This window comes from Callorhinus ursinus, unplaced genomic scaffold, assembly GCF_003265705.2.
Source record: "Callorhinus ursinus isolate GAN/ISIS: 27379988/994484 unplaced genomic scaffold, GSC_fseal_2.0 scaffold16, whole genome shotgun sequence".
Taxonomy (NCBI): Eukaryota; Metazoa; Chordata; class Mammalia; order Carnivora; family Otariidae; genus Callorhinus; species Callorhinus ursinus.
Genome location: NW_027397078.1, coordinates 40,136,088 through 40,164,074, shown reverse-complemented (window position 1 = coordinate 40,164,074; position 27,987 = coordinate 40,136,088). Strand labels below are relative to the sequence as shown.

Genomic DNA, 27,987 nt, shown 5'->3' with positions numbered 1-27,987 from the left:
AATGTTGTAAAACTTTTCTTCAAGCATCAACAAGAAACCTCACCGTTTAATGAATCTGGTAGATAGCAATATTTGGATCAATAAAATTCATTTTTTGATTCAAAATTGAAATAAAAGAATCCATGAATTCGATTGGCTTTAAAGAATTAGTATGCTATGCCACGGCTCAGTGAGGAATGGCAAGAAATGTATTAAGGAATCAAATCAGAATGCTTTATTATCACCCACTCTTTGGGATGAATGTGGAAGACAGAAACTTATTTAAAAAAATAAGCAGATTTGAAGTGACTTCCAAGAAAAAGCAATGAACTCTATGAGTGGAAACAAGTACACAGCATAATATGAGAAGTGCAGAATTAGTATTTTTCAAATGAAACATTCTCATAATATTTGGGTTCCAATATTTTGACAACTGCCAAAGATGGGTTGCCTATAAAAGTAGACTAAGTGTTGTCATAATGCATTACTGAAATTTTATATTTTTTCCACAAATTAGAAATACGTTTTGGTATTTTCTGAATGGACAGCCAACGTTCACCATCCCTATAGTTCACCACATGTTACGTTAAAGAACCAAATCACTGCAGTGCTACAATGAGCATTGGTCTTGAAGATAGAAACTGTACCCATCGCAGCTGTCTGCTTCAAGCCTCTGGCTCATCAAATGAATAATGTGCAAATCAATGCTTCTGCCTTATCACGTCCACTTCATAAGCTTCTCATACTGATTCTTCCTGCCCTCATCCACCTTCCCCCCCCCCAAACTGGAATCTGACATATTCGAATTCCAAAATGTATTCCCAGTTCCCACATCCAGGGTGTTCTATAATAAAATCAATAACTCTTGAATGCAATCCATCCATAATAAATATCATACCCAGCACAGCCAATCTGTAGCGCCTTGATAAATAACAAGTACCAGCTTAAAATTCAAGAAGGAAAGGTAAGTTCTAGCATTGCATCTCTTTCTTTATATGGAACCCATCGACTATAAAATATGATCGAATGGATGAATCCCTAACCTATTTCTTAGATGCTGTTTTGTACAAATGCCTGCTTTGCCGCAGGAAGACCAAATTCAGAGGCAACTCCCCATGGTTGTATCTGTTAATGCCCTCAAGAGACTATTCAGGGTTTTTAGGAAAATAAATATGGCAGAGACAGACATTGGAGAAATGATCAACATTTACTTTCAGCTGCAACTGCTCTCATCTTGCAAGAAGTAGCTTATGTGAAAGAGCCTTGTAACTTTTCAGTGTGCCTAGGAATAATTCTTTGCTGACACAACTCTCTGAGACAGACATTGGAGAACTTATTCTTCCATGATACCTGTCTCCCTGCCCATCCACCACCTCAACAAAATAATCTGTGTACAGGGCACATAAAATATTCTCTCAGCTTAAGTGAATTAAAGCTCATTATATTTTAAGATGATTTAAATAATTTGTAAGGCCTTACAAATGGCCAGCTATGGAATAGAAATGGGGGTTGATAGAGTTTGGAGTTGGGGGGGGGCGGATGGAGTTGCCATGTGAACCAGTGACTTGAGATAACATCAAATCTAGCATTCCTGAGACAGAAGAAAGTCTTTTTCTTCAAGTAGTCATTGGTCCAATCAAGCGTGCAGATGGGGAAACAGACATTTAATTCAGTGATTCTCTTTGCTCACAACAGGAATGGGGGCGGGGGTCACTAGAACCCCACATAAGTGGAAGAAGCAGATGCCATGAGGATGAGAGGCAAGTGTCAGTATATACGCGACCCTTCTGTGTCGTGTATTTTACAGGAAAAAAAAAAATTCATTTCCCAGGTAAGCCAACTCATTTTGTAATGCACACTTTCCTCCCTTTCCGTCTCCGTCACTCTAGGGGTGTGTACATATTAGAAAGATAAATTTATGCTGTAAGGGTAGATACAAAGAGGAAACCAGAAAGTGATGAACACAGGATTTAGGAGAACAGCTTCAGGGACTCCTTTCCTAGCATGTGATCCCCTGGGGACCAGGTCTATTCAAATTGTTGCCAACTATGACTTTCAGAGCAGTGGCTCAGTGGGGCTTTGGGAATGCAGCGGGGCCTGGTGGAGAAGTGTGTGAATCCCCATCTGGAATCCCCGTTTGCCTCTTAGGACCTGTGTTAACTTGAGTTAGCACTGCATTTCCTCCTCTGTCAAATGGGCATAACTGTAGTATTAATTTCATAGACATGGTGTAAGGATTACATAGGTTTGGACAGGGGAAGGTTCTAGAGAAGAACCTAACACATGGTAGATGCTGAAGAAATGTTAGCTCTTGTTAATGTGATTAATAAATGAACTGTTTCTGTTCTCATTTATAAAGGGAGAGGTGCTTACTTTGGCTCAGTGGTTCAGGAACATCAAGGCTACAATTAGTCCATTCTCTTGCTCTCTCTTTCCTCGATGGTGACAAGATGACAGCTGTAGCTCCAGCCATCATGTGTCCCATCCCTTCAAGGCAAGAAGAGGAGAGAATAAAAGAGATGAACCAGCCAATTCTAGTTTATGTCAGATCATCCTTGTGGAAGCCAAAGCAATGACTTCCACTTAAATTCCATTGCCTAGACCATGTTACATGACATCACCCAGCTTCAAGGCAGGATGGGCCACGGAGTCCTCTCCTAATGGGATATATTGCCGCTCAGAACAAAGTATGAGGACCACTCAAGTATCAAAGAAAGTACAATGAACCCTGGGCAGACAATGTTCTAGACTTCCCAGTCTCCCATTCCTATGTAACCATGTCTGCTGTATCCTGTCTAGTCTAACCATCAGTCTCACTGAAAGGAAGTAAAAGACCAGTTGAGCTTTCTCTTCAACAGTGATGAAAAACATGTCTTCTATAGCAAGCAATAGGCCATGTTACTCTGATAGCAACTGATAGTTAGAAACATTTTCTGGTATACTTGGCATTTTTTAAGGTCTGCTTATTCTGAACCTGAGCTTTCTTTACACTCCAATTACAGTCCCTGCCTCACTTCTGTATTTCCCCCCTGAGGGCTTGTCAGATAATCTGGACATATTCCTTGAACATTCTAGAGTCAAAAACCTCCCTGATCCTCAGGCTCATTTTGATCTCATTTTTGAGGAAATCTGTTCTGCTTGAGTAATTTTTCTGTGGAGAGTCTCAAGCCATGAAAACATATATAGCAATAAATCATTTGCCTAAAACCAGTGGGCACACCCAAAGTGCCTCCTCGTCAAAGAGTGAGTTGTAACTCACCTTCAAAATGTTACTGTCTCAACTAATTCAATCTTGGTCAGAGTTATGTCCTGAATAGTGGATTTACACTAGAAAATCATGGACTAATAATTTAATCTACATCTTTATCACCTTTACAAACCACTTAAATTTCATTTAACGTTAAAATGAGTAAGACTTTCTGATCATTCAAAACTTACCATAATATAAAAAGTATGCTTTGTGACACTTCCTGCTCACATTTCATCTTTTTGCAAATTATTTATCAGGTTTTTAGGTATCCTTCCAGTGTTTCTTTCATGCAAATAAAAAATGAATAGGTAATCTTTTTAAACCCCTTTCCAACACAAAAGTTACCTTTCTATACACATTATTTTACACTGTATTTTTTTTCACATAACAAAGAATCTTCATGTATTTAGCAGAATTCTATTTGACAGCTCTCAAACTCTTTTACCATTCCAGTTCTTCTCTGCTAAAAATCGTCTGCCTCCCACTCCAACTTCTATGGCACTTCCTCTCTTGGGAATTTACTCTGTATTTCTTTCACCTAAAACAGGTTCCGTTACCCTTAACCAACAAAACAAAACTGGGCCACATTGCCTCTTACTACCTTCAGCAAGTTTTGTAAGTGATAAATTTCCAGAATCTCCATAAGCCCATAAAGCGCAATGTTTAACATCAGCTGATAGCCTCAAAACCAAAATGCATGGCAAACAATCAAAACAATATTAAGGCTCTTTGCATACTGAAGAATTACAAACCAAAATTAATATCTGCAGCTTTCAGGATGTGTGATCAATGACCTCAGGAATGTCCAAGTGCCTTTGTATGAACTTCTGCCCGGGAAGAGTAATAAGGTAACTGAAGACTGATTTTCCTCTACTGATCCAGTATAAAATTGAAAAAGTAAAGGTTATTAGGGAGCTATAGGTTAAATATTGATTGTTCTGGAAAATATAAGGAAGCAAGTGGTCATGACTGATGTTTATAAAATCATGGTATATGTAGACATCTATATTTTCTTGCTCACATAATTCCAGAGTAGCAGAACCAGAATGCATTCCCGGAAGTCAGAACATGATCATTTCATGATACATAAAAGCATTCTTCACATGCCAGGTAAGAAGGATGCAGGACTCATTTCTGGAAGGGGCTATAACAGATGGAGAGTATAAGTGGGTATAAAAGGATCTTAAAGTCCAAGATGATGAATCCACATTGGAAATAGAAAAAAAAAAAAACAGTGACATTTGATTTCTATTCCTACCTGTGGACAGGACACCACACAGGGCAATTGCTTCATTTAAAGAAGTCTTTACACAATTGTCAACGACGGAGCATCAGCTGTCCTGTGGAGTTGGTGTGAACTGTCCTGGTTCTCAACCAAGGTATAAATCACCGTCCAAGGCTCTGGATGCCCCTCTGTCATAATCATTGAATCATCCAGGGCTGTGGCTTTGCCTGGCTTCTTGAGCGTTGCTTGATAAATAGGTCATCTCTGGATGTAGCCAAACTTGGTGTTCCAAGTTAAGAATCACTAGACCAAGGTGGGGAGGTGAAAATGCAGTGAGATTGTAGGAGATGCCCCGGTCATGGAGTCCTCTCCAGAAGAAATAGTTTACTGGGGATAGGATGATGGAATTTGGCATAAATAGTTTCTTGGAATAAGATAATGGAAGATTTTTTTTAAAGATTTAATTTATTTGAGAGAGAAAGAAAGCATGCATGGTGGGGAGGGGCAAAGGGAGAAACAGACTCCCTGCTGAGCAAGGAGCCTGACACAGAGCTCGATCCCAGGACCCTGAGATCATGACCTGAGCTGAAGGCAGATGCTTATCCTACTTAGCCACCCAGGCACCCCGATAATGGGAGATGTTTGATATAGTTTATGGGCAATGGGATGATGAAAGTCGGTGTATTTCTTGTGTTAAAGGATGAAGGAAGTTGTAGAAATAGTTTATTGGGAATAAGATGAAGGAAGTTGATACAGTTTATTGGGGAGAGGATGATGGATATGGTGTAAAGATTTATTTCTTAAAGATCTAACCTGCTGTTTGCTCCCATAACTAACTCTTGTTCTCAGTGGTTTATGTTTTGTTGCCTTGTGTGTTTTGTCATTGGGGTTTGTGTATTTACCTAACATATGCTTTCTCTGTGAGAATTCTGCTCATTTTGAGGGTGCATTGCTCCATGGAAGAACCACCTTCAAGGCGCTGGTGTGGTACAAACACTAGTGCATTTTAAGGTAATCATTTATTGTGTTGGGTCTTCTTAAATCATGCACCAAATATATGGTCGAATTCCCACACCTTTACTACAGCAGTTCTATGTAAATTGTCAAAGGAGACATTTTTCCAATCGATTTCAGATCGAAAGAGTACGTATCTTTATTATTTCCTTGTATTAACAGGTGGGTATTTTTTCTAGTGCAAATTTTGACCAGCAGAAGAGCGTTTTGAGTTCTTGGTTGCAGAAAAGAGGTCTCAATTTCAACTCCATCCTAGGTATCAGACCAAGGTCTTGTGTACTCTCTGTCCTGGAAATGGCTACGCCCCTTAGGGAAGTTTTGATCCCTCTGGACACTCTTATTTCTTGTGCTGTTACATTCCTACCCCTAGAAATTAATTATTTCCACTTCCTTATAATGAACTCTGTATATTATAACAATGTTTGTTACACTTTATCCGGAGTTGCTATGTATTTTCTGGGGGGAATGTTGGTTTGGCACAGCTAGTCGGCCATACTTGTGCAAGCGAGAAAATCTGACACACCTTTGTTTCCATTCACCCTGACTTTACTTCTCCCACTCACCTTCTTGACTGGGGGATGCCAGCACCCTCCCAGTGAACTTCATTAGCTGGAGATTCTCCTATTTCTGTCTACTGGTAATGACTTCTATGAGCTTAATCTCATTTAAGGTTTATTTATATCCCAACTCCCTGCTCCAAACCTTACTATGCTCTTCCATTCTTCATAGATGCAAATTTTTGGATTTCTAGGATTTCTAGGACTCTTCTAGTTTTTCCCTCTTTACCTATCCAAACTCATGTTGACCCTTCACCTCTGGATTTCTAGGACTCTTGAGTTTTTTTCTTTTTTAGTTATGCAAAATCATGTTGACCATTCTCCAATGAGCAAAGTCTCCTTTCATCAGTGTGATTTAAGCAAAGCCTCTCAAAACACTCTCTCCTAACCCTCAGTGCCTTTGCTCATTTTACCCTTTTCTCCTATGGAACAACTTCTCTTCCCCCTTCTTTTGGGATAAATCTTAATCATTCTGCAAATCCCACCTTGTTTATGAGGCTTTTTATTAATCAGGTTACCTCTGACCCTAGTAAAATCCTGCAGCATTTACTGTAATTGCTTCAGAGTAACAGGTAAATACACTGAGATTTTTATTGTTCATTATTTTATGGGCATTCACTTTGTCTTCCCAGTTTTAACTGCAGCAAAGATTTTAAAAGATGACCCACTAATCCCAAAGCATAATGTTGATTGTACTTAATAGAGGAGCCGCATAAGAAATGCTTTAAGAATGGCCTCTTTAAAGTAAATGTCAACTAGTGTTCATTTAATTATCTTATTTTCTGAGAGTGGAGAACATGGCATCACTCCTTCAATTAATTAGGATACTGTCTCTGTTGAGAATGGGTGACCACTGGGTTCATGGTAGATCTATTGCTGAACATGCAGCAGAGAGGGTGAGGCATTCTCCGTGGACCCAGGTCTCTCTGTTTGTACTTGTCTCCAAGACCATGAGCTCATCCAGCAGATGCACCATGTCCCATTTCTCTCAGATTCCCTGGTACTTGGCATTGTCTGTAGCTCTAGTCAGAACTTGATAAATATTCATTGAGCACATGGTTGGGATCCTTACCACTTGGACTCCTAACATGGAATCAGAATCCATCCTAATGTTGCTCTTTCTGCCTCTATGAACACCTTCAATGAGAGGAGTCTCTCCCCTTCAACTGGTTTTGGTCATACAATATACTGTTAATTCAGTTGTTTAAATTATCCAATTACAGACAAAATTAAAAACAAAAAAAACCTTGACTTTAAAACGTTTCTTTTTCCCCAGCTGGAGTCTGTTGTAGACCGGCCAATTAGAGTATATGGAGTGATGGTACTTCTGTTTTTCTGCCTCACCTTCTTCCCTACCTGGGGGTTGATGTTTTTGTTTTTGTTTTACACTAGGGTCTATAGGGAAAGGGGAGTTGGTAAGGATCTCAGGGCATGGTTACTTGGCAGGCACTAATCATACTCTATTTTCTTGCTCTCCGGAATCAGCTGATTTCAACGCTAATGTCTTGTCTCATGGACATATTTGTAGTTTCTTTGCTAGTTCCCTTCACTCATGGCAAAGGCAAGTGTGTGTCTTTCTTCAGGATGGAAATGGAAATCTCCTTAGCTCCTGCTCCTGGAGGTAAGGGGGGAGGGAGCCTCGTTCTGCAGGCTTCTGTCTCAGGCACCAATTACTTTAAAATGATCCCAAGCCAACAGGGAGGTTTGGGGCTCACACTGGTCCTCACATGGGTATTGGCATGGCTTTGTTCTGATGTTGGAAGGAAAGGAAATCAATTTCCAGACATGGCCCTGTGCTTTGCACCACAGGGCATTTTAACATCCTCAGGAAAGTCAGGACCTTCCAACTTCAGAGCCACGTACATCAAGAATCAAGGAAAAATACTACAGAGGAGACACACCCAAAGCAATCTACAGATTGAGTGCAATCCCTATTAAAATACTAATAGCATTTTTCACAGAATTAGAACAAATAACCCTAAAATTGGTATGGATTCACAAAAGACCACAAATAGCCAAAGCTATCTTGAGAAAGAAGAACAAAATGGGAGGTATCACAATCCCAGATTTCAAGATATAGTACAAAGCTGTAATCATCAAAACAATATGATCCTGGCACAAAAGGAGACACATAGATCACTGGAATTGAGAGCCCAGAAATAAACACACATTCTGTGACCCATTAATCTATAACAAAGGTGGCAAGAATATACAATGGGGAGAAGACAGTCTCATCAACAAGTGGTGTTGGGAAAACTGGACACGCACCAGAATGAAACTGGACCACTTTCTTATACCACACAAAAATAAATTCAAAATGGATGAAAGACCTAAATGTGAGACATGAAACCATAAAATTCCTAGAAGAAAACATAGGTAGTAATCTCTTTGACATCAGCCATAGAAACGCTTTTCTAGATATGTCTTCTGAGGCAAGGGAAACAAAAGCAAAAATAAACAATTGGGACTACACCAAACACAAAGCTTTTTCACAGTGAAGGAGACCATCAACAAAACAAAAAGATAACCTACTGCATGGGAGAAGATATTTGGAAGTGATATATGCAGTAAGGGGTTAATATCCAAAATACACAAGAACTTACAAAACTCAACACCATAAAAACCCAAATAATCCAAATAAAAAGTGGGCAGAGGACCTCAATGGACATTTCCAAAGAAGACATCCAGATGGCCAATAAACACATGAAAAGATGTTCAGTATCACTAATCATGAGGAAAATGCAAATTAAATTCACAATGAGGTATCACTGTACACCAGTCTGAATGACTAGTATCAAAAACACAAAAAATAACAAGTGTTGGTGATGATGTGAAGAAAAAGGAACCCCTGTGCACTGTTGGTGGGCATGCAACCTGGTGCAGCAATTGTGGAAAACAGCATGGAGTTTCCTTGAAAAATTAAAAATAAAATTGTCATGTGACCCAGTAGTTCTACTTCTGGGTATGTACCCACAGAAAATGAAAACACCAATTTGAAAAGATATATGTAGCCCTGTGTTTACTGCAGCATTATTTACAGTAGCCAACACATGGAAGCAGCCCAAGTGTCCATCAACAGGTGAATGGATACAGAAGTGGTGTGTATGTGATGGAATATTATGCAGTCTTACCAAAGAAAGGAGGTCTTACCATTTGCAACAACATGGATGGACCTAGGGGGTATTATGCTAAGTGAAATAAACCAGACAGAGAAAGACAAATACTATATGATTTCACTTATATGTGGAATGTAAAAAACAAAACAAATGAACAAACAAGCACAAACAGAAACAGACCCATAAATATAGAGAACAAACTGATGGTTGCTAGAGGGGAGTGGGTTGGGGATGGGTAACGTGAAAAAAGGGATATTTCCTACACCTGTTATAATACATATGACAAAAATGTAAAAAATACACGTAAATAAAAATTAGAATTATAGAAATAAACCATAATCTAGTCCATTAAGTTAATTGGAGTGAACTCAGCATTTGCCATTCCATTAAAAACAACAGAGTCAATGGAGTCATTAGGAGAAACAAACGGTGTTCTGCAACATGAAAGCTGTAATTGTTTTAGATGGGCTTTAATATGGTGAGGTTAAAAGACAAAGGGGTCAGCATTGACCACAGCATCCCTACAACCACTGAGATGGTGGGCTATAAGGACATTTTTGTGTGGTGTCCTCAACCCAAGCAGATGGTAGAGCACCCAAGCCAAATTTGAATGCCATTTCGCCATGTCCAAAACAGTGTTGTGCAAACAATCAGAGAACACAAACTCCTGATGTTTCACAAAGCTAGACTGGAGGTGGGTTATTTCTCCTTCCATCAGTCTTCATTGAGTGAATTCTTCAGACAGGGTTTGTTGATAACTTGGGTAGGAGACAGTATGGAATTTTTTTTTTTTCCTGGTAAGTCATTGCAGTTTGCTCTTTCCTGATATGGAAAGACAGTGGATCTATCTGCTCTAAGGCTCATGAACCAAAGAGCAGTATCCACATCCAATATTGCAAGACTTTAAAGAGTAATTTTGGGGGTGGGCGGAGGGCAAATAGGCATTAGTTAAGCTCGGGAGATCCAGAGAATGAGGGAAAAAACGTAAGCAATCATATTTTTTCAGGAAGGTGAATATATATCTATATATATCTATATACATAGATATATATAGATATATATATATATAGCTAGCAAGAGTCCCTGGTTCTACTCCCTAAAACAGAGCCAAGAAAATCACGCATGATTTGACTTGTATTACAAGAAGTTATGAAACCCCTGCCATTTCTCAGAATCTCTTTGGTCTTAGGGTTGCCAATGCTTACCAGCAGAAATCAAATATATTTGCATCTCAGCAAGACAGCCTCAGCAACCCCAAGACACTGAAGTATTACCACCACTGTGGTGGTGCTGAATGCCCAGGGCACCCAGGAGAGCACAGAGGAAGAAATCAGTTGATTATGAAAAGTTTGGACGGATGAGGTGGCAATATCAGTGGGATGTGCGTTGAGCAGACATGACAAGCTAAGACTTCGTGGATAGCCACACGAAGGAAGGTGGCATGGCCATAGTTTGCAGTGGGACTCCATGATGTTGCTTTTGTGGGAGCGAAAATGTAATTCAGATGTCTGAAGACATCTCTGTAAATGTGAATTAGGGAAGTTATAGCGTAATGGGTAAGATTTTATCCCTTGTCAGATTTGCAGTCCTGGTCAAGTTGTGCACCTCTCTCTGACTCTGTTCCCTCATACGTGGAAAATCCTTTCAATCAACGCTTAGTGAATGTAAAGGAAATGCATTCTAGTACTGAGTGATAGAATGTTTAATTTACCTACAGGTCCAAGCATAATTAAGATTTTTTTCTCTGGTTTGGAGGAACATTTCGATCATACCAACAAAAGAATAAATTTCAGGAAAGAGGAGTAAAGCATGCCTCTTTTAGAAAAGGTAGACCTAAAGTCACGTCTCTCACTGAAGGCAATTTTCATTGTCTCTCAACTGGGTTCCTCAAATTTCTTCTGTCGATTTAAAATATACCCCTGGTGCTCACACATGTATAGTAATAACTAATAATGACGATGTTAATGATAGCTAACTTTATATGGTGTATACGAAGTGTCAGGCACAAACACTTTTCACACAAAGTGGTAACTCACTTAATTCTCGAGCTTTGTGAAGGGAGTCCTTTTCATCACCATTCTACAGATGACAGAACAGAGTCAGAGAGAGGTACACAACTTGACCAAGACTGCAAATCTGATAAAGGATGAAATCTTACCCATTATGTTATAACTTACCTATATACTTAATTTAATAATGTTAATGATGAGGATGAATTCCCTAATTCACACAAGCAATAAATGGGAAGCAAAATGCAATAATATAATACATATCTTCACTACTGACATAATGAAGTAGCCCAAAGCTTTAGTGGGTGAGTTGCTCGTGACTCAAACACCATGAGCAGTGTTGAAATTTTTCTGAAATTGTTAACAACTCTTGGTACATTTCCAAACAAATAAATGACAATTTCCCCCCTAATTACTTGGTAGCTGTGTTCCTGGAAAATTCAGTGCCTACTAAAACTGTGTGAAAAAAAATACTCCTTGAGTTTAGATATAAAATCGAGTGAGGTTCTAGATTCAGATAATTACTGGAGCTTTTTTTTTTTTTAAATGTAAATGAATACCTGGTGGGATATTTCAAAGTTGTGTGGGGAATTGTACCATTTTTGTTTTATTTTGTTCCTTCTCAATGTACATTGCTGAAGTTTTTATCATTCCTGGCTCCTGTCCACTAAATGACAATAGTGACAGTAAATTCTTATAACAACAGTCACAACAACTAAATCTATAGCCACCGTTGAAGAGCTGGTTTTATGGAATCTATTGATAGAATCAGGATCTCCTTGGACGCTGAAATTCTAGGCAAAATGTTGAGTATAGGAGCAATCGATACATTTTAACAAATTCTCAAATCATGATGATCATCGCTTCTCACAGAAGTCAAGAACGACTGAGGTTGGGTACTCCATGACATTCGAGACTATTTTTTTTCCCAATTCTTTCTACATCTGGTAACCACATTTTCTGGTTTGCATGGGACTTTTCTTGCATGTTCCAAATGTGCATGTTTTTGCCTACTTCCTCAGCATCATTTTTAATTTAGTATTCGTGGTAGAGTTTTAATTTTTAGTTAATTGCATCATTGCTCATCATTACATTAAAATAAGCTATGATAGGTGGGGTATTCTTCCACTCTGAAGTTCCAGATTCTGCTGTGATTTTCTCTGGTGGTATGTGCAATAAACAGGTAGTTTTGTGAGTGGTTCTATCTGAAATAGAAGCACCCTTCTAGGTGCTAATTAACACTGTCCTTCAAATGGGCAGGGTGCTCACAGGTGATGCAAATGGTGTTGGAACAGAAGCTGAATACTCTGATGATAGTGGCCAGTGGTATTTGCCATTTGGTGTACCTGTCCACTGAGTCATAGCTGGTGCCCCTACCCAAAATATATGTGAAGCCCTCAGGGCAAGGTTCAGTGTGGCAACAGGTCATCATTGGTTAAGTACATAGCAAACATGTGCTGGAAAAGAAAGCTCAGTAGTCCTGCCTTAGGGTGGTATAAATAGTCATCTGAATATTTTGTTATAGTAGGTGTTAACAATATTGTAGCATAAATCTACAAGTATTTATGTTTTTGATCAAACATAAAAAATTTTGTAATAAACCCTTTTGACAAGAACAAACTCCGAAACAGACCATGATTAAGGACAAATTAGGAATTAAATTTCCATTTCTCAAGAAATTTGATACTGAAGTTGTAACCTGCTTGAAAAAAATTTGTCAACATCTATAATTCAGCAGGAATGCTGTTGGGATCTCACAAGGCACATGAAAAGCAGAAGATACAGATCTGTAGGCATAACAGCATTTATTTCAAAATTTTGTAGTTATTTTGTAAGCCTGTGACTGCAGGTGGATTTAACACGTACAGCTGCAGAAAATGAATTTGCATGCCATTTTGGGAAGCATGATCTTTCATTTAGATCAAATGACTTTTGGAAATTATCCATCCTTTTCCCCAGTTTTTTTGTGCATGTACTAAAAGTAACATGAAGATTGTTAGCATGCTGGTTCTACTGGCAAAGCATCACCTTCCTGAGCGTAGGAATGACATCGGTTTTATATTCACAACTTGAGAATATTGAAATATCCGTGAATTCTAACACTGGTTGAATTGTTCAACCAATTCAAGGAATAACAGTAGAGATTTTCCAAGTTTGTTGTGTTTTTGTTGAAACACCTGGTATATTATGAATGCTGTGTTCCATGTGGAAGATGCACTTGTTTGTTTTCCTGTCATAATATGAAGACAAATTTTAGGGAAGGGCATGCACATCTTGGTAGGTGACGTTTGTAGAAAATGGAAAAGCAATGGGGTAGACTTGTCCTCGGCAGTGTCTGTGGTCCACAAATCATTCATCATTGCAATAGGAGCAGCTGCTCTAGCAAAATGTATCGAAATACCAAAAATCCAAGCTGTGATTGTGGATAATTACAAATGAACATACTAGGGCTAAAGCAGCCATGATCAAAATGTAGTTTCTGGACCCCTGGATTTCCCAAGAGCATCAGAAGGAGATCAAAACAGGAGATCAGAACAATTTTCAGAACATCATCATGTTTTGTGCCTTTCTCTCAATGTTGATATTTGTACTTAAGATGCAAAACATAGTAAGTAACACTACTGTTGACTTAGAACCAGTCAAAGCAATGGCATCAATATCTACTGTTAGTCACGGTGTTATTCAGTACCTTCCAGCCTCGGAGACAATGGGCAGGGCGGGGGGGGGGGGGGAGACAGCTTCACTTAAGAGTGACCTTTATGAAACAAAACAACTGTTGATTTTATTAAATCTCAACCCCTCTGCAGGTCTGTTAGTCACCTGTATGGTGAAACGAGGTGCACATGAGGGTCTTCTGCATACTGAAGTATGATTGCTGTCTTCCAGGGAAGCATATGTTCAGTTACTTGAGTTGCAAACTGAGGTAGCAGCTGTTTTCGTGGAAAAACAAATGAAAAGAATGTCTGATGCACCCACCTAGGTAGTTCAAAATGAACAGAGTGAGCCATTGGCTTCAAAGAAAAATCTGATTTTTATCTGCTACTGAGAGCTTCCCATACCTAACGTCTTTCCAGATTGGATTGATGATATTAGCAAACCGTGGTTTTGACAATTATGAATAAATCTGCCATCAGCATCCAGTGGACATGTTTTCAATGTCTTCAATGAATATCAGTCAAGGAGCAGGATTACTGGATTGCACGATGAGAGGATGTTTCATTTTCTAAGAAACTAACCATCTGTCTTCCAATGTGATTGTACCATTTTATGTTCTCAGCAGAAATGCATGAGAGTCTCTTTCCTCCACACCCTTGCCCACATTCAATGTTGGATTTGGGCCATTCTAATGACCGTGTACTGGCCATACAGTTTTCAGAGTCTCCAAATCGCCATTCTGTGCATCTTGTCCGGGGAGAGTCAGCATTCAATGCACTATCCCCATTTTACAGACGGAATTGTATCTCCTCAAAATTCATGTGTTGAAACCCAACCCCCCAGTATAACTGTACTTGGGGGTACTGTATAAAGAGGTAGTTAAGATTCAAGGAGATCAGAAAGGTGGGGCCCTAATCCAATGGGACTGCTGTCCGCATAAGAGGAAGAGACACCAGGCACGAGCAGACACAGAGAAAGGGCCATATGAGGACACGGGAAGACAGCAATCAACAAGCTGAGGATAGAATCCTCAGAAGGTACCAACCCTGCCCCCGCCTTGATCTTGGACTTCCAGCCTCTAGAACCATGAGAAAATAAATCTGTTATTTAAGCCAACTTTTCTGTGGTATCTTGTTATGGTAGCCCAAGGAGGCTAATATATATCTTATCCAGAACCAGGATGCAAGAAATATATATTTTTTAAAACATTTTATTTATTTATTTGAGAGAGAGTAAATGAGAGGGAGACAGAGAGAGAATCTGAAGCTGACTCCACACTGAGCACAGAGCCTGATATGGGGCTCCATCCTACTACCATGAAATCATGACCTGAGTCGAAAACAAGAGTTGGATACTTAACCAACTGAGCCACCCAGGCACCCCAAGAAATATTTTTTAATGATGCATGTGTCTCTGTATATAGATAAAAAATACTTTTATTTTTATTTTAATTTTTTTAAATTTATTCAGGCCCAACTCAGGGTTTGAACTCACAACCCTGAGATCAAGACCTGAGCTGAGATCGAGTCAGATTCTCAACCAACTGAGACACCCAGGCTCCCCTAAAGAAATACTTTTAGGGATGCCTGGGTGGCTCAGTTGGTTAATTGTCTGCCTTCAGCTCAGGTCATGATCCCAGGGTCCTGGGATCGAGTCCCTCATCTGGCTCCTTGCTCAGCGGGGAGCCTGCTTCTCCCCCTGCCTGTGCTCTCTCTCTCAGATAAATAAATAAATAAAACCTATATATTTTTTTAAATTTTATTTTATTATGTTATGTTAGTCATCATTAGTTTTTGATGTAGTGTTCCATGATTCATTGTTTGCGTATAACACCCAGTGCTCCACGCAGTACATACCCTCCTTAATACCCATCACCGGGTTAACCCATCCCCCCACCCCCTCCCCTCTAGAACCCTCAGTTTGTTTCTCAGAGTCCATAGTCTCTCATGGTTAGTCTCCCCCTCCGATTCCACCCCCTTCATTTTTCCCTTCCTACTATCGTCTTTTTTTTTTTAACATATACTTTTAAATAGGACTAACATACAGCTCCAACAATTTGATCAAACTTTTCTTTTTAATTAATATTTTTATAATTATAAAATTCATAAAACTGTAAAATTTCTCTGTCCCTATTTCTCCCTAGTCCTGCATGAATGATGAAATTATAAAGTCACCTTGTTCAACAACCTCCTGACCTAGTCACACCCAAATTCCAATTCCTCCCTTTATTTCATCTTTTTAAACAGTCACTTAGTCATTTATATAGAATACTGAACACATTTTCTGTGACAGGCCCCTTGCATACAGCCTTCCCATCATGACATTAATCATTGATTAAAATTTTAAGACATTACCTTCATGTTTAATAATATTAACAAAGCATTTAATTCTTTATTGAAAATTAAATCCATATTTCTTTTTTTATGACAGTAAGACTGCTAGTGAACCAGCTCCCCAGTTGCAAGGCTGATGGGATTTCTCTGTGGGCATAACTGTTAGTCCACGCATCAGCCCTAACAGGTGAGTCCTGGTCAGTGTCCTCTGGCATTTGGCAACACATAAAACGCTGAGAGGTAAGTTGTAATAACAATTATAGACGTGGTTTATGTTGACAGTGAGTTGCCGACACGTTGTCCCCTCCCATGGTGATGGAGAAAGGTATAAAACAATGAACTTTCCAAACTTTTGCATGATTCTTGGTGTATAGAGACTTTGAGGAAAGGGAGGAGAGTCTCCATAAAGAGGCTTCCCTCTTGGGATTAGCATTTGGGTCCATGCTAAAGCGCACAGGGGTGAGTCTGAGGACAGCTGGAGGGCAGGACCCAGAGCCAGCAGCCGTGATGTCCAGAGTGCCTCCGTGACATTCAGAAATGCATGGAGTCTGAGGCTCAGTTTCTCAACTGGAGTCAATAGACAATTCTACGGACCCTGCCTATTTCCTAGTGTCAGAATAAAATAAAGACGTAGACATAAAAGTGTTAAGTCAATCATAAAACATTCTACAGTTATAAAGTTGAATTAATGTCACATAAGAATAATTACTGTATGGTGTATTTTTGAGAACGGAAGTGGAGAGATTTCAAATTCTGCTTTATCCTTTACGTATGGGACTCAATATTATTGTTGTACATTTTTCATTCATTCTCATGGTGATAGCATTTCTTATCCTCGGTAACTGTTAATATGCAAGCAAGCTTCCAACCTCCTCCAAATGCATGCATTTAAGATAACCATAAATCGACAGATATTTAAGGAAATAATGTGTTCTAATTATGAATATGAATTGGATTAAAAGGCATGAAGTATGTACCCAGCAACTGACCAGATTAACACAAAATCAGTGGGACTCTCTGGATATTTAGACTCATGATTTATTGTGAGGATACATAAATCCTTGCTTTTAGAAGTTTCAACTATATATTTTGCGCTTGATTTATAAAACCTGCTAAAAATCCTGTTCAACTTCTTATTGAGAAATCGTTATTCTAAGCATGGATTTATAAGCCAGGAAAACATGTGTACAAAAAGAACCACAGATTTTGAAATCATGCCAATAAATCTTATAAAACAACAAAACAACAACCTGCTATTTACAAATCTGTACCTTACAGTGGGGGTAGACATAAAGATTTAGAAACCATGGCCTTAAATTATGTACAGTTTTGGCCAGCATAAGAATCATGATTTAATCTGAATTCAAGGTGTTGGAATTTCTGAGTGGTAGGTGTTAGGAGTCACAGCAGGAAGAGACATATTATTGTAAATGAATGCTTAAAGAGACTTCCAGGTCTAGGGGTTGGTAGGTGTGATAGATGCTGTTTTGGTACCTTGCCCAAGCGCCCCCTCAAGGGGCCAGTGCACTTGTCTTTCAGCCAATGGTTCACAGCTGGTCTCCCCCTAGAGCATTGCCCTTGGTTGACAATGAGTTGCCCTACCCGGAAAGCGACACCCTACCTCTCCACCATGGGGACCATGACATTGAGCCCCGCCATGATGTCAGACCAAGGCTGCATTGTGCAGAGGCTGTCCCTTTGTCATGCCTTTCTGCCTCCTGGCATTCCCCACCCCCCCGCCACCACCAACCTTTGCTGGTTTTTCCTTCCACGAATCAACTGCACCCACATTCTTGTCTCAGCTTCTGTTTCTTAAGAACCCAACCCAAGGCTCTTGTATTTCTACCAATTCTTCACACTCAGATAGCCATTCCAATTCATCTGGATGACCAACTCCAATTAAAGATAAGCATAACATAAGATCTCCTTTAAAGCTGCAACTAATTATTTTATGGTGAAGCTCCTTGGTCAGAATCTCAACGTCTGAATGCATCAGCATCTTCTCATCTTCCCATTTTGTGCTTGTTTGTACAAAAATCAGAGGTGATTTTATATGTGCAATAATTACCTCAAAAAGGATTATTGATATTTCATTTGGTTTCGGTAAGTGAAGTCTTGGTAATTTGAGCTCGGTGTATTATTGGTGTCTGTTGTAAGATGGGCAGGGCTGTCTCCACCTGAATAAGAGGGTGCAATGAGATACTGGCTTTTTGACTTCCAAAGCCCCTGCTCCCCATCACAACTTGGAACCATCATTAAGAAATGCATTAAGAGCACAGGATGTTCTGAAATGAGCCCACAGTGCTTTGGGAGTTCACAAAACATTTTCCATTACTTGCCGATGACGATAAATGTAGCTGTAGATGATAATGGTAATAATGGGGCTTAAAATAGTCAATACATAGAGAATGTTCCATACACAAGCTACTTAAATAGATCCAGGCTATCCGTGATTCTCTTTGGTGATTAACCTAGATGCATCTACAACTTTTCCTTTGCAACATCTGTATCCCCAGTGAGACAAACGTGATTTACCAAGGATGCTTCATCTCCCCACTTTTGGTTTTGGAGGTGGACATGCACTTGTTACATCGAGATGTGGTCCAGTACTTCTAATAGTGACAATGGATGAAGAATGCATACGGTGAGGATTAACCTTGAAGCTATTAATGCTAAATTCAATATGGCAGATTTCTGGATATATGGCTCATTCATATCTTCTGAGGTGCCATCATGCACTTGGGAAAAAGTGGAAACCAATGGCAACTGCCAACAGTTGGGAAGGGATCTCTCTAGGCCACGCAGGCTGGAATCAAATCACTGCTTGCCCTTAGCGCTTCCTGTCATGGAACCTCACGGAACTTGCCTCTTGGGGTATCGGTACTCTGTATAAAATGGGTATAATAATGGCTCATGGCTGTTGTGAAGACTGAATTGGGAAAGCAACAAATGTAGCATATTTATTTATTTATTTATTTATTTTTTAAAAGATTTTATTTATTTATTTGACAGAGAGAGACACAGCGAGAGAGGGAACACAAGCAGGGGGAGTGGGAGAGGGAGAAGCAGGCTTCCCGCGGAGCAGGGAGCCCGATGCGGGGCTCGATCCCAGGACCCTGGGATCATGACCTGAGCCGAAGGCAGACGCTTAACGACTGAGCCACCCAGGCGCCCCAAATGTAGCATATTTAGAACCCTATGTGACATAAAACACTAAATTATTGTGCACATAGTATTTCTTAATACATAAATACTATATTAATATAAATATGATACATATAAATATATGAACTATATTATTATATCAAGTAATATATTATCTGAATATAATAAAGGTTGATGTATTATTATATATTATAAATTATATATTGTGTGATATGATATACCATGTAACTTATTATATGATGCACATACTAATATGTTAATTAGCATAACATTCATTTGCATTCCTACAGATATGAATGTATTAGTGTTAATATATTAATAGTCAATATGTTAATATATAGCATAATAATATAAGGTTTAATTACATATCAATAAATGTGCGTATGCAGAGAGATAGAGGGAGAGACATATACGTAGGGCATATATAGAGACATATTTGTTCATGCGAGTGTGTCATATACATACGTATAAAGGATGCATGTAGTTAAAAACATTGGCAACAAGTCTCTAATATTCTTCCCTTTCAAGCAAGGATGACCCAAGCAGGGTCCATAAGGGTTGGCACTATTCCTCTGCTCCTCCTCACTGGAAGTATGGTATTCTCTTCCCAGACTTGCTTCCCTCAACATCAAATTGTATACTACTTTCTGCTGTCTGAAATGTTGAGGATTTCAGGGGCACCACAGTCGAGATTGCCGCCCTCGCTGAAAGGAATACAAAGTCCAGACCAGAAAGTCTGATTACGGGAAATAAAAAGACAGCAACGACAGGAGGACACCATGCACAGGGGTATAGGTTTGCTACATTCGGGGGACATTAGTACTTACACTCTTGCAATTAATGGAGGCTAGCGATAAAACATGTGCGAGCTAACTTATTCCTTAAAAAAATTCATATTTTCAAATGGGAAGATCTCAACTATTTGTTGCTTGATACTGTTTGCTGATATATAAAAACAATCACATTTAAACAGGGGGAAAAACATGAAATGAATGAACGAGGAAAATAAACATATCAATTATTAATTGCATATTCCACTTGAAATTACTTATGGCACTTGAGACTTATGAGCCACCATTTCTCGCTAGGAAAATAATGTAATCTTCCTCATATCCTAGAAATATATTTTTGAAGAGATAATGTTAGCAGGTTTGATATTGTGGAGGACAGAGCAGTGTCAAGAGCTTTGCCATATTTCCTTTATGCTTTCTCTATGATGGGTTTTAAAACATGTTAGAGAAATATTTTTTAAAGATTTTTAAATTTTATTTATTTGTCAGGGGGAGAGAGAGAGCATGCACAAGAAGAGGGAACTGCAGAGGCAGAGGGAGAAACAGGCTCCCTGCCGAGCAGGGAGCCCGATGTGGGACTTGATCCCAGGACCCTGGAATCATGACCTGACTGAGCTGAAGGCAGCTGCTTAACCTTAAGACTGAACCACCCAGGCATCCTTGAGAAATATTTTTTAAAATCCCCCATGTACATGCCCTCGATTTCATTTCCCTCGCTCTCTTCCCAGCCGACCTTAATTAGTTTGGTTTAACATTCTCTTGGATCCCTGGGTTTTCTTATCATTCTAATGCATCTGTCTGTCTGTTCATCCATCCACCCATCCATCCTTCCATCCATCCATCCATCCACCCAATCTATGTATCTATCTATCATCTCTATCCATCCATCATCCATCATCCAATATATCTATGTATCTATCCATCTATCTATCCATCCATCCATCCATTCATCATCTAGATCTATCTATCTATCTATCTATCTATCTATCTATCTATCTACCTACCATCTACCTACCTACCTACCTACCATCCATTTTAAAACGTATGTAAATGGTATGCTGAAGGTCATCTTTCATTCATAATTAAGTTTGACATGGATTGGATTGATACCTGCAATCACAGTTCATTCATTTTACTTAAAATGGATTATTCCAATGTGGCTGATTTCTAATTTTTCATTATTACAAGCAGTACAGGGAACATTCTTGTCCATGATTCTGTGCACACAAGATTCTCGAGAGTAGACAGCTAGCTGGAAGGCTGAATGCATCTTCAGGTCTATGGAGGCTTCCAGAAGGCTTCCCAAAGAGGTGTGTCAATCCATGCTCCCTCTAACAGTTAAGAGGATCCTTTTTTTTTTTTTTTTGCTTCATGTTTTCCTTAGTTTGCTTCATGTTTTCCACAGTGACATAATTTTTTGCTCAACTTAAGGGAGTTTTATTCATGTTTTAACTTGAATTTCTCTCCCGTGAATAAAAGATGGCTGTTCATGTGTTATTGGCCATTCAGGTTTTTTCTTCCAAGTGCTATTTGGTTTCTCGCCTACTTTGATGGCGTTTTCCCCCACTTTTCTTTCTTTTAAGATTTTAAGTAATCCCCAACATGGGGCTTGAACACACAACCCTGAGATCAAGAGTCACACACTCCACCAACTGAGCCAGCCAGGTGCCCTTTCCCCCACTTTTCTTACTGATTTTTCAAACTCTGTGATTATTTGTGTGTACATTTATATATTCTTACATACACGGATATTCATTTACATTCTTATGTATATAAAGGTATTATAATACATTCTTACATTCTTGATATGTTTGGAGTAAAACATGTTTTAAATAATCTTTGTGCATTCCTGGCTTTTCTCTTTGTAGATGATATAATGATATACATATATTCTTATGTATATGAATGCATCATAATATATTGCATTATTATATTCTTTTTAAAATAATTTTTTAAAGGTTTTATTTATTCATTTGACAGAGAGAGCAAAAGAGCACAGAAGGAAAGGGAGAAGCAGGCTCCCCCGTGAGCAGGGAGCCCGATGCAGGGCCTGAACCCAAGACCCTGGGATCATGACCTGAGCCAAAGGCAGACGCTTAAACAACTGAGCCACTCAGGCGCCCCGAATTATTTTATTCTTGATATCACTTATAAACAGTTGGGATAAAATGTGATCCAAATAGTCTTTCACATTCTTGACTTTCTTCTTTGTTGATGGTATCTTTTATTTTTAGAAATATTAATCATCTGGGGATGCCTAAGTGGCTCAGTTGGTTAAGCATCTGCCTTCGGCTCAGGTTGTGATCCCAGGGTCCTGGGATGAAGCCCCGCATCAGGCTCCCTGCTCAGCAGGAAGCCTGCTTCTCCCTCTCCCTCTGCTCCTCCCCCCATGCTCATGCTCACTTTCTCTCTCAAATAAATAAAATCTTAAAAAAGAAATATTAATCATTCGTATTCAAATTAATTTACATTGTTTTAATATAATTGTGTATTATTTTGTGTGTGTGTTTTACAACCGAGCGCGGTGGCCCTTAGAGATTACCAGTAGTCTTCAAACTGTGCTTGGAGACCCAAGGGTGGACTGAGCACTCCCAGGAGTGAGGAGGGGCAGGGATGAGAAGCAGATGTACTATCTGGCTGTTTTATGGATTGCTCACTTTCTGGGCTTTTTTGTCTCGATTTTTTTTTAATGGATTGCAGTTTCAGCTACCATCTCCTTTGAAGACTCACGATCTACCCAGGTGCTTCATTTCACATTGTGCATGAAAGCCGCACGTCTCGTCTGAGGTTGGAGAATTGATGAAGAAGCTCGAAGTAAAATTCAGGAGTCACGGTTACAAACTGGTACCCTTTACGCTTACCTGCAGGTTTGCCCTACTGCATTAAGGCCAAACAAACACATTATTCTTCCTGATACCCCAAGTGTGGGATGCACTACTGCTCTTTAAAATCAATAATCAGGTAAGAAGCCATGAAGCAAGAAGATGTAAAAACACATGGGGAAGAAGAGTGCTTCCCAACGCCGCAAAACAGTAGCCATTCCACAAATAAGGCTTTACATAACCACAAAACAAGATGACCATTTAAGAAAACGACAATATCAAAAGCACGTTACGTTGTTTCTCAGCACTGAGCACATTTGGCTGTTATTGGACACAGCTGCGCATAAACACCCAAATCATCTTTATCACTTTGCACAGATAGATCAGGGTATGTTTCCAATGTACTTTTAAATCATTTTTATTCGTTATTACCCTGTGTCCTGGTTTTTTAATTGGGAGATATTCCCTCTCAGTACAAAGTTTCTAATTAAATCCCCAGACTAAAGTCTGAATCTGCCCCCATGTCTTTACAGGAAGTGGACACTGTCGGAAGAAGGGAAACATGCATTTTAATTATGTTGTTCACACTCGGAGGAACCAATCACTGGATCCCAGAAGCACTAATTCTACCTGTGCATGTTCTAAAAAATCTTAAATTGGGGTTATTGTATTCTACAATTTTGTGCCTTGTGAAACGAGCTTTTAAAAACTCCCTTTGCTAACCTTGAGGACATTATGCTGGAATGTAATAAGACAGTCACAAAAAGACACATTTGTATGATTCCACTTATGGGAAGTACTTAACATCATCACATTCATAGAGACATATTCGCAGTGGTTGCCAGGGGCTTGGAGGAGGGGCGGATGGGAGGGTAGTGTTTAATGGGTAGAGACGTCAGGTTTAGCAACATACAGAGTATTGTGGCGATGGATGGGGGGTGATGATCGCCCAATCATGGGAATGTACTCAACGCCCCCGACCTGTTCACTTAAAAATAGCTGAGACGGTACATTTTATGTTATGTGTATTTCACAAGTAAGTTTAAAAACTCCCCTCATTTTAATAGTAACAAAGATTTTATTTATTTATTTATTTGAGAGCGTGCACATGATGGAGGGAGAGGCTGAGGGAGAGGGAGAAGCTCTCTTTCTGTCCGGACCATCAAGCTTGTGGCTTACACTGCTCTGGGTTTATATGGGTCACAAGAGAAAAAATACAGCCATTGCTAAGGTATTTTCTGAGGTTTTTAAGAATTTAAATATATTTGACAGAGAGCACTGTGTACATTTAGGGTGTGTGTGTGATGTCTTGATACATTTATATCCTGTAATAGAATCGCCATGGAAGCTTTGGTTAGCACCTCTCTCTGTTACATCCTCTAATGATTGTTTCTTTTCAAGATACTTTTTTTTTTTTTTTGTGGAATAGTCATTGTGATGGTATTCCAAGAAACAAGGCCAGGTCCTAAGAATCAAGCAGCATTTGAGCCAAACGTACAGGTTGGTGGTGGGGGGGGAAGGTAGGCATTCTAGAAATGTCTATAGCCGGCTGGAATGTCAGAATTTCTCAGTTGGGTATCAAACTCCTGTGGCTGGCGGGAGGTGGGGGTGAGAGGGGAGAAGGGGAAACACGTTACTAACCACAAAATGATGAGTGGTCAGTGATAGGGCCAGAAAGCTGGATGGACCTCCTGACCCCGGGGTTACAGTTTACTTCATTGTCAAGAAGCAAGTCAAACATCTGCTGCCATGATTTTTACTGATTCCCTGTCTTCTGTCTCGGTGTTGAGGTGACATTGGACATGACGCCCATTATTTTTCTGTATAACGTTAGTTACAAGGTTGAGCAGGACACGCATTTTCCAGTTTCTTTTTTGACACTCAGTACTTAATTTGGCAATGTCCACTGTCTCACACATTAGGATGATTTCTGCAAAACTGAGTTGGGGTGACTCTCATTGGGGCTTCCAAAAAATATACAGAAATATCTACAATGGAAGTTTTATTTCTTCAACAATGGTTGGACAGTAGAGGACCCTACATGCAAGTAGGTAAAAAAAGTCCAAAGTCCGTACTGGAAACCTGATCACATGTCTTTTATCCTTGAAAACCCTTCTAAGGATTTGGTGGTACTGTGCATTACCTATTGGTTTACTCTAAATCCTGTCTTGTTGAGGGCAATGTCAATAAAACAGCATACAGAGCTGCTTGGCCCTCATTCACATGCCAGCCGATGCCACAAATCATGTCCCTTTTATGAACATTTCAGACAAAAAAGACGGTTCTGTCCTCTTGGCATTAAATCAAATGGGTTCCCTAAAAACTCCCCCTGAGGGTATCACTTAAAATGATGGTAGGGAAGTAGTAACTCTGTAAATTAAGGTAAAATGTGTGAAATAATTCCATAAGCTTGGACCTATAAGTTTCAGTGACTGTAATTAATACTTTTCTTACTACTAACATCTCTTTATTAGGGCATTTTTGATACTTTAGATCAGGGGCCAAATCTGACCAGCCATCCATGTTTCTTTGTTTTTGTCATGGTTGGTGAGTTAAGAGTGGCCTTGACATTTCTAAATGGTTAAAATTTTATTTTTTAAAGAAGATTTACTTATTTATTTTCAAGGGAGAGAGTGGGAGCAGGGGAGGGGCAGAAGGAGCGGGAGAGAGAGAGTCAGAAGCGGACTCCACGCCCAGCGCAGAGTCTACGAGCTCGGGGCTCAAACTCACGACACTGAGATCATGACCTCAGCCGAACTCGATTGCCGGATGCTTAAGTGGTTAAGTTTTAAATGGCTGTATAGCATATATACCTACATAATCTCTCCAGTGTTGCTTCTCGGTTTGTAAAAGTTGAAAGTCTGAAATATTTACTATGTGGCTCTTCAAGAAGAAATTTGCAGAACCCTGCCTTACAATTTTGGTTTGATACATATATATTTAATTCAAAAAAGGGGGCCTCAACGGATTCTATAAAGAACCCCAGAGGGTGGGGTGGAGCGTGCATCCAGGTCAAAAATCATTTCAGAGTGAGTCTGAGCATTTATAGAGTAAGGCCAATGCCACTGGATGTTTTACAAAGGAAACCCCCAAGGATGCGAATGTGTGTTTTTGTTTCCCCCTAGAGTCTATGAAAAACATTTTGTAACGTAAAGAATTTCACTTTTGTTCTGCTCTGGTGGTAATTTCCCTCTGAAATAATTACCAGTAAAGTACTTTCGTTACCCAGTAGTTAGTCTTCAGAAGGAAACAATTTAAGTCCTTCTGCTAATGCTATTTACACTGTTCTTACCAAGGAATCAGCCTAATAACTTTCTAAAGAGGGTGGTGGGTAATAGCAGGACAGTTTCTAATTACGCAGGAGCACTTTTAAGCGAGGACCGATGCCTTACGCAGGTGGCTGTGCGGAAATGTCCCTTCCTTTCGGGAGATCTGATTTTGAAAGATTCACACACCTATCTGTTAATAAACTTCTTTTTTACTTTTAAGAGATTTTATTTATTTATTTATTTCACAGAGAGAGAGCGCACAAGCAGGGGGAGTAGCAGGCAGAGGGAGAAGCAGGCTCCCGGGGGGAGCAGGGAGCCCAATGCAAGGGCTCAATCCCAGGACCCTGAGGTCATGACCTGAGCCGAAGGCAGATGCTTAACCAACGGAGCCACCCAGGCGCCCCTGTTGATAAACCTTCTATATCACTCTGCACTTGTACCCTGAGAATGAGTGCCCGCACACACACACACATACAACCACGACAGCAATGCACTTGTAGAGAAAGCACTCAGGTTTGGCAAATTTGCAAGGAGAGCTTCTAGATTATGTATGCTTGTGGCCGGTCCAGAGTGAGGTCTGTTCTGAACAGAGCCTAAATGATGGTTCATACTCCAGGAAATCTTTTTTTATTCATTTTCAAAGAAATGCTCTTTTGCCTCCACGTTAATAGCATTTTGATCTGAACTGTTAATTGTTACCATAGCAACTGTTGATTCAGGACAGCCGATGTCTCAGCACAGTGTTATAAATGGACATCCGTGATTTTTTTTTTTTAAAGGGCTCTCGGGAACTCTGCAATGTCCGTGTGGCATCACAGGGAAGAGAGGGGGGCATACGGCACAGTCCGAATCCACCCTGGCAGGCTGACCGCTAATTTTGTGTCCACCCGAGGGGTCATGATGCCCAGCTATAGCTGGTCAGGTGTTATTTCTGGGTGTGTGTGTGTGTGTGTGTGTGTGTGAGGGTGTTTGTGGATGAGATGAGCATTTGAACTGATGCATCCAATAAAACACATGGCCCTGCCCAACGTGGGTGGGGCTCGTGCAATCTTTTGCGGGTCTGTGTACACCAAAGGCCAGGGGAAGGTTGAATTGGCTCTCTGCCTGACTGATGTTCTTGTGCCCTCCCACTGGGAGTGATACTGTCAGTGTTCCTGGCTCCCGGGCATTTCCGACTCACACACACCTCTGCCTTCTCAGGACTCACAGTCATTCGGCCAAGTCCCACCTTGCATGCCTCCCCTCCATTTTATTCCTTGTCTTAGGAGTGCTCAAGCCTGTCCCTTCCCACAAAGGAGGTACGCCTGTCCTGCAGTGAAAGCCGTCTGCCTTCAAAGCAGGAGAAGTCTGTCCTCCATCAGTCTTCATAAACGTGCTTATAAATAATGGCTCTGGGCTTTTTATCTGCAACACCCAATGCTGGATTTGAGTGTTCAAACCCATTGTTCTGGAACCTTTTTGTGTGGGTTTGGCTCATTCCCACATGCACCTGTGAAGACTCCACATGGCTCCGTCTTCTTGGATCCTCTGCTTTCTGCAGTGCCTTCCGGGGCTCAATGTTACTTGATGCATGTTTGCTGGTTGCACCTGACTCATGGAGTAAGGGACTAGATCCACACCCCAGTAATAATGTCAGGGTGCAGAGTCTTTCCTGCTTGTAGAGGTTCCATTCAGGAATGATAACCAGTATGTGCTTGTAGAGATTCCATTCAGGAATGATAACTAATGTGCGCATGTAGAGGTTCCATTCAGGAATGATAACCACTGCATGCTTGTAGAGTTCCATTCAGGAATGATAACCA

At 40.0% G+C, this 27,987-nt stretch overlaps 1 protein-coding gene and 1 long non-coding RNA gene across 3 annotated transcripts in view; one reads left to right on the top strand and one right to left on the bottom strand.

Moving 5' to 3' along the window:
- Nucleotides 1-27,987, bottom strand: part of LOC141374299 (uncharacterized) — a 193,024-nt gene that overhangs the window by 63,267 nt on the left and 101,770 nt on the right. For both annotated transcript variants that reach the window (XM_073902147.1, XM_073902148.1), the window contains exon 3: nucleotides 2,353-2,466. In XM_073902147.1, coding sequence (XP_073758248.1) covers nucleotides 2,353-2,466 — 114 coding nt within the window. The remainder of the gene's footprint in view (nucleotides 1-2,352; nucleotides 2,467-27,987) is intronic.
- LOC141374300 (uncharacterized) lies at nucleotides 7,510-23,298 on the top strand. Its single transcript, XR_012381078.1, has 4 exons — nucleotides 7,510-7,646; nucleotides 16,236-16,325; nucleotides 18,655-18,782; nucleotides 22,795-23,298. It is a non-coding gene; the product is annotated as an uncharacterized lncRNA (long non-coding RNA).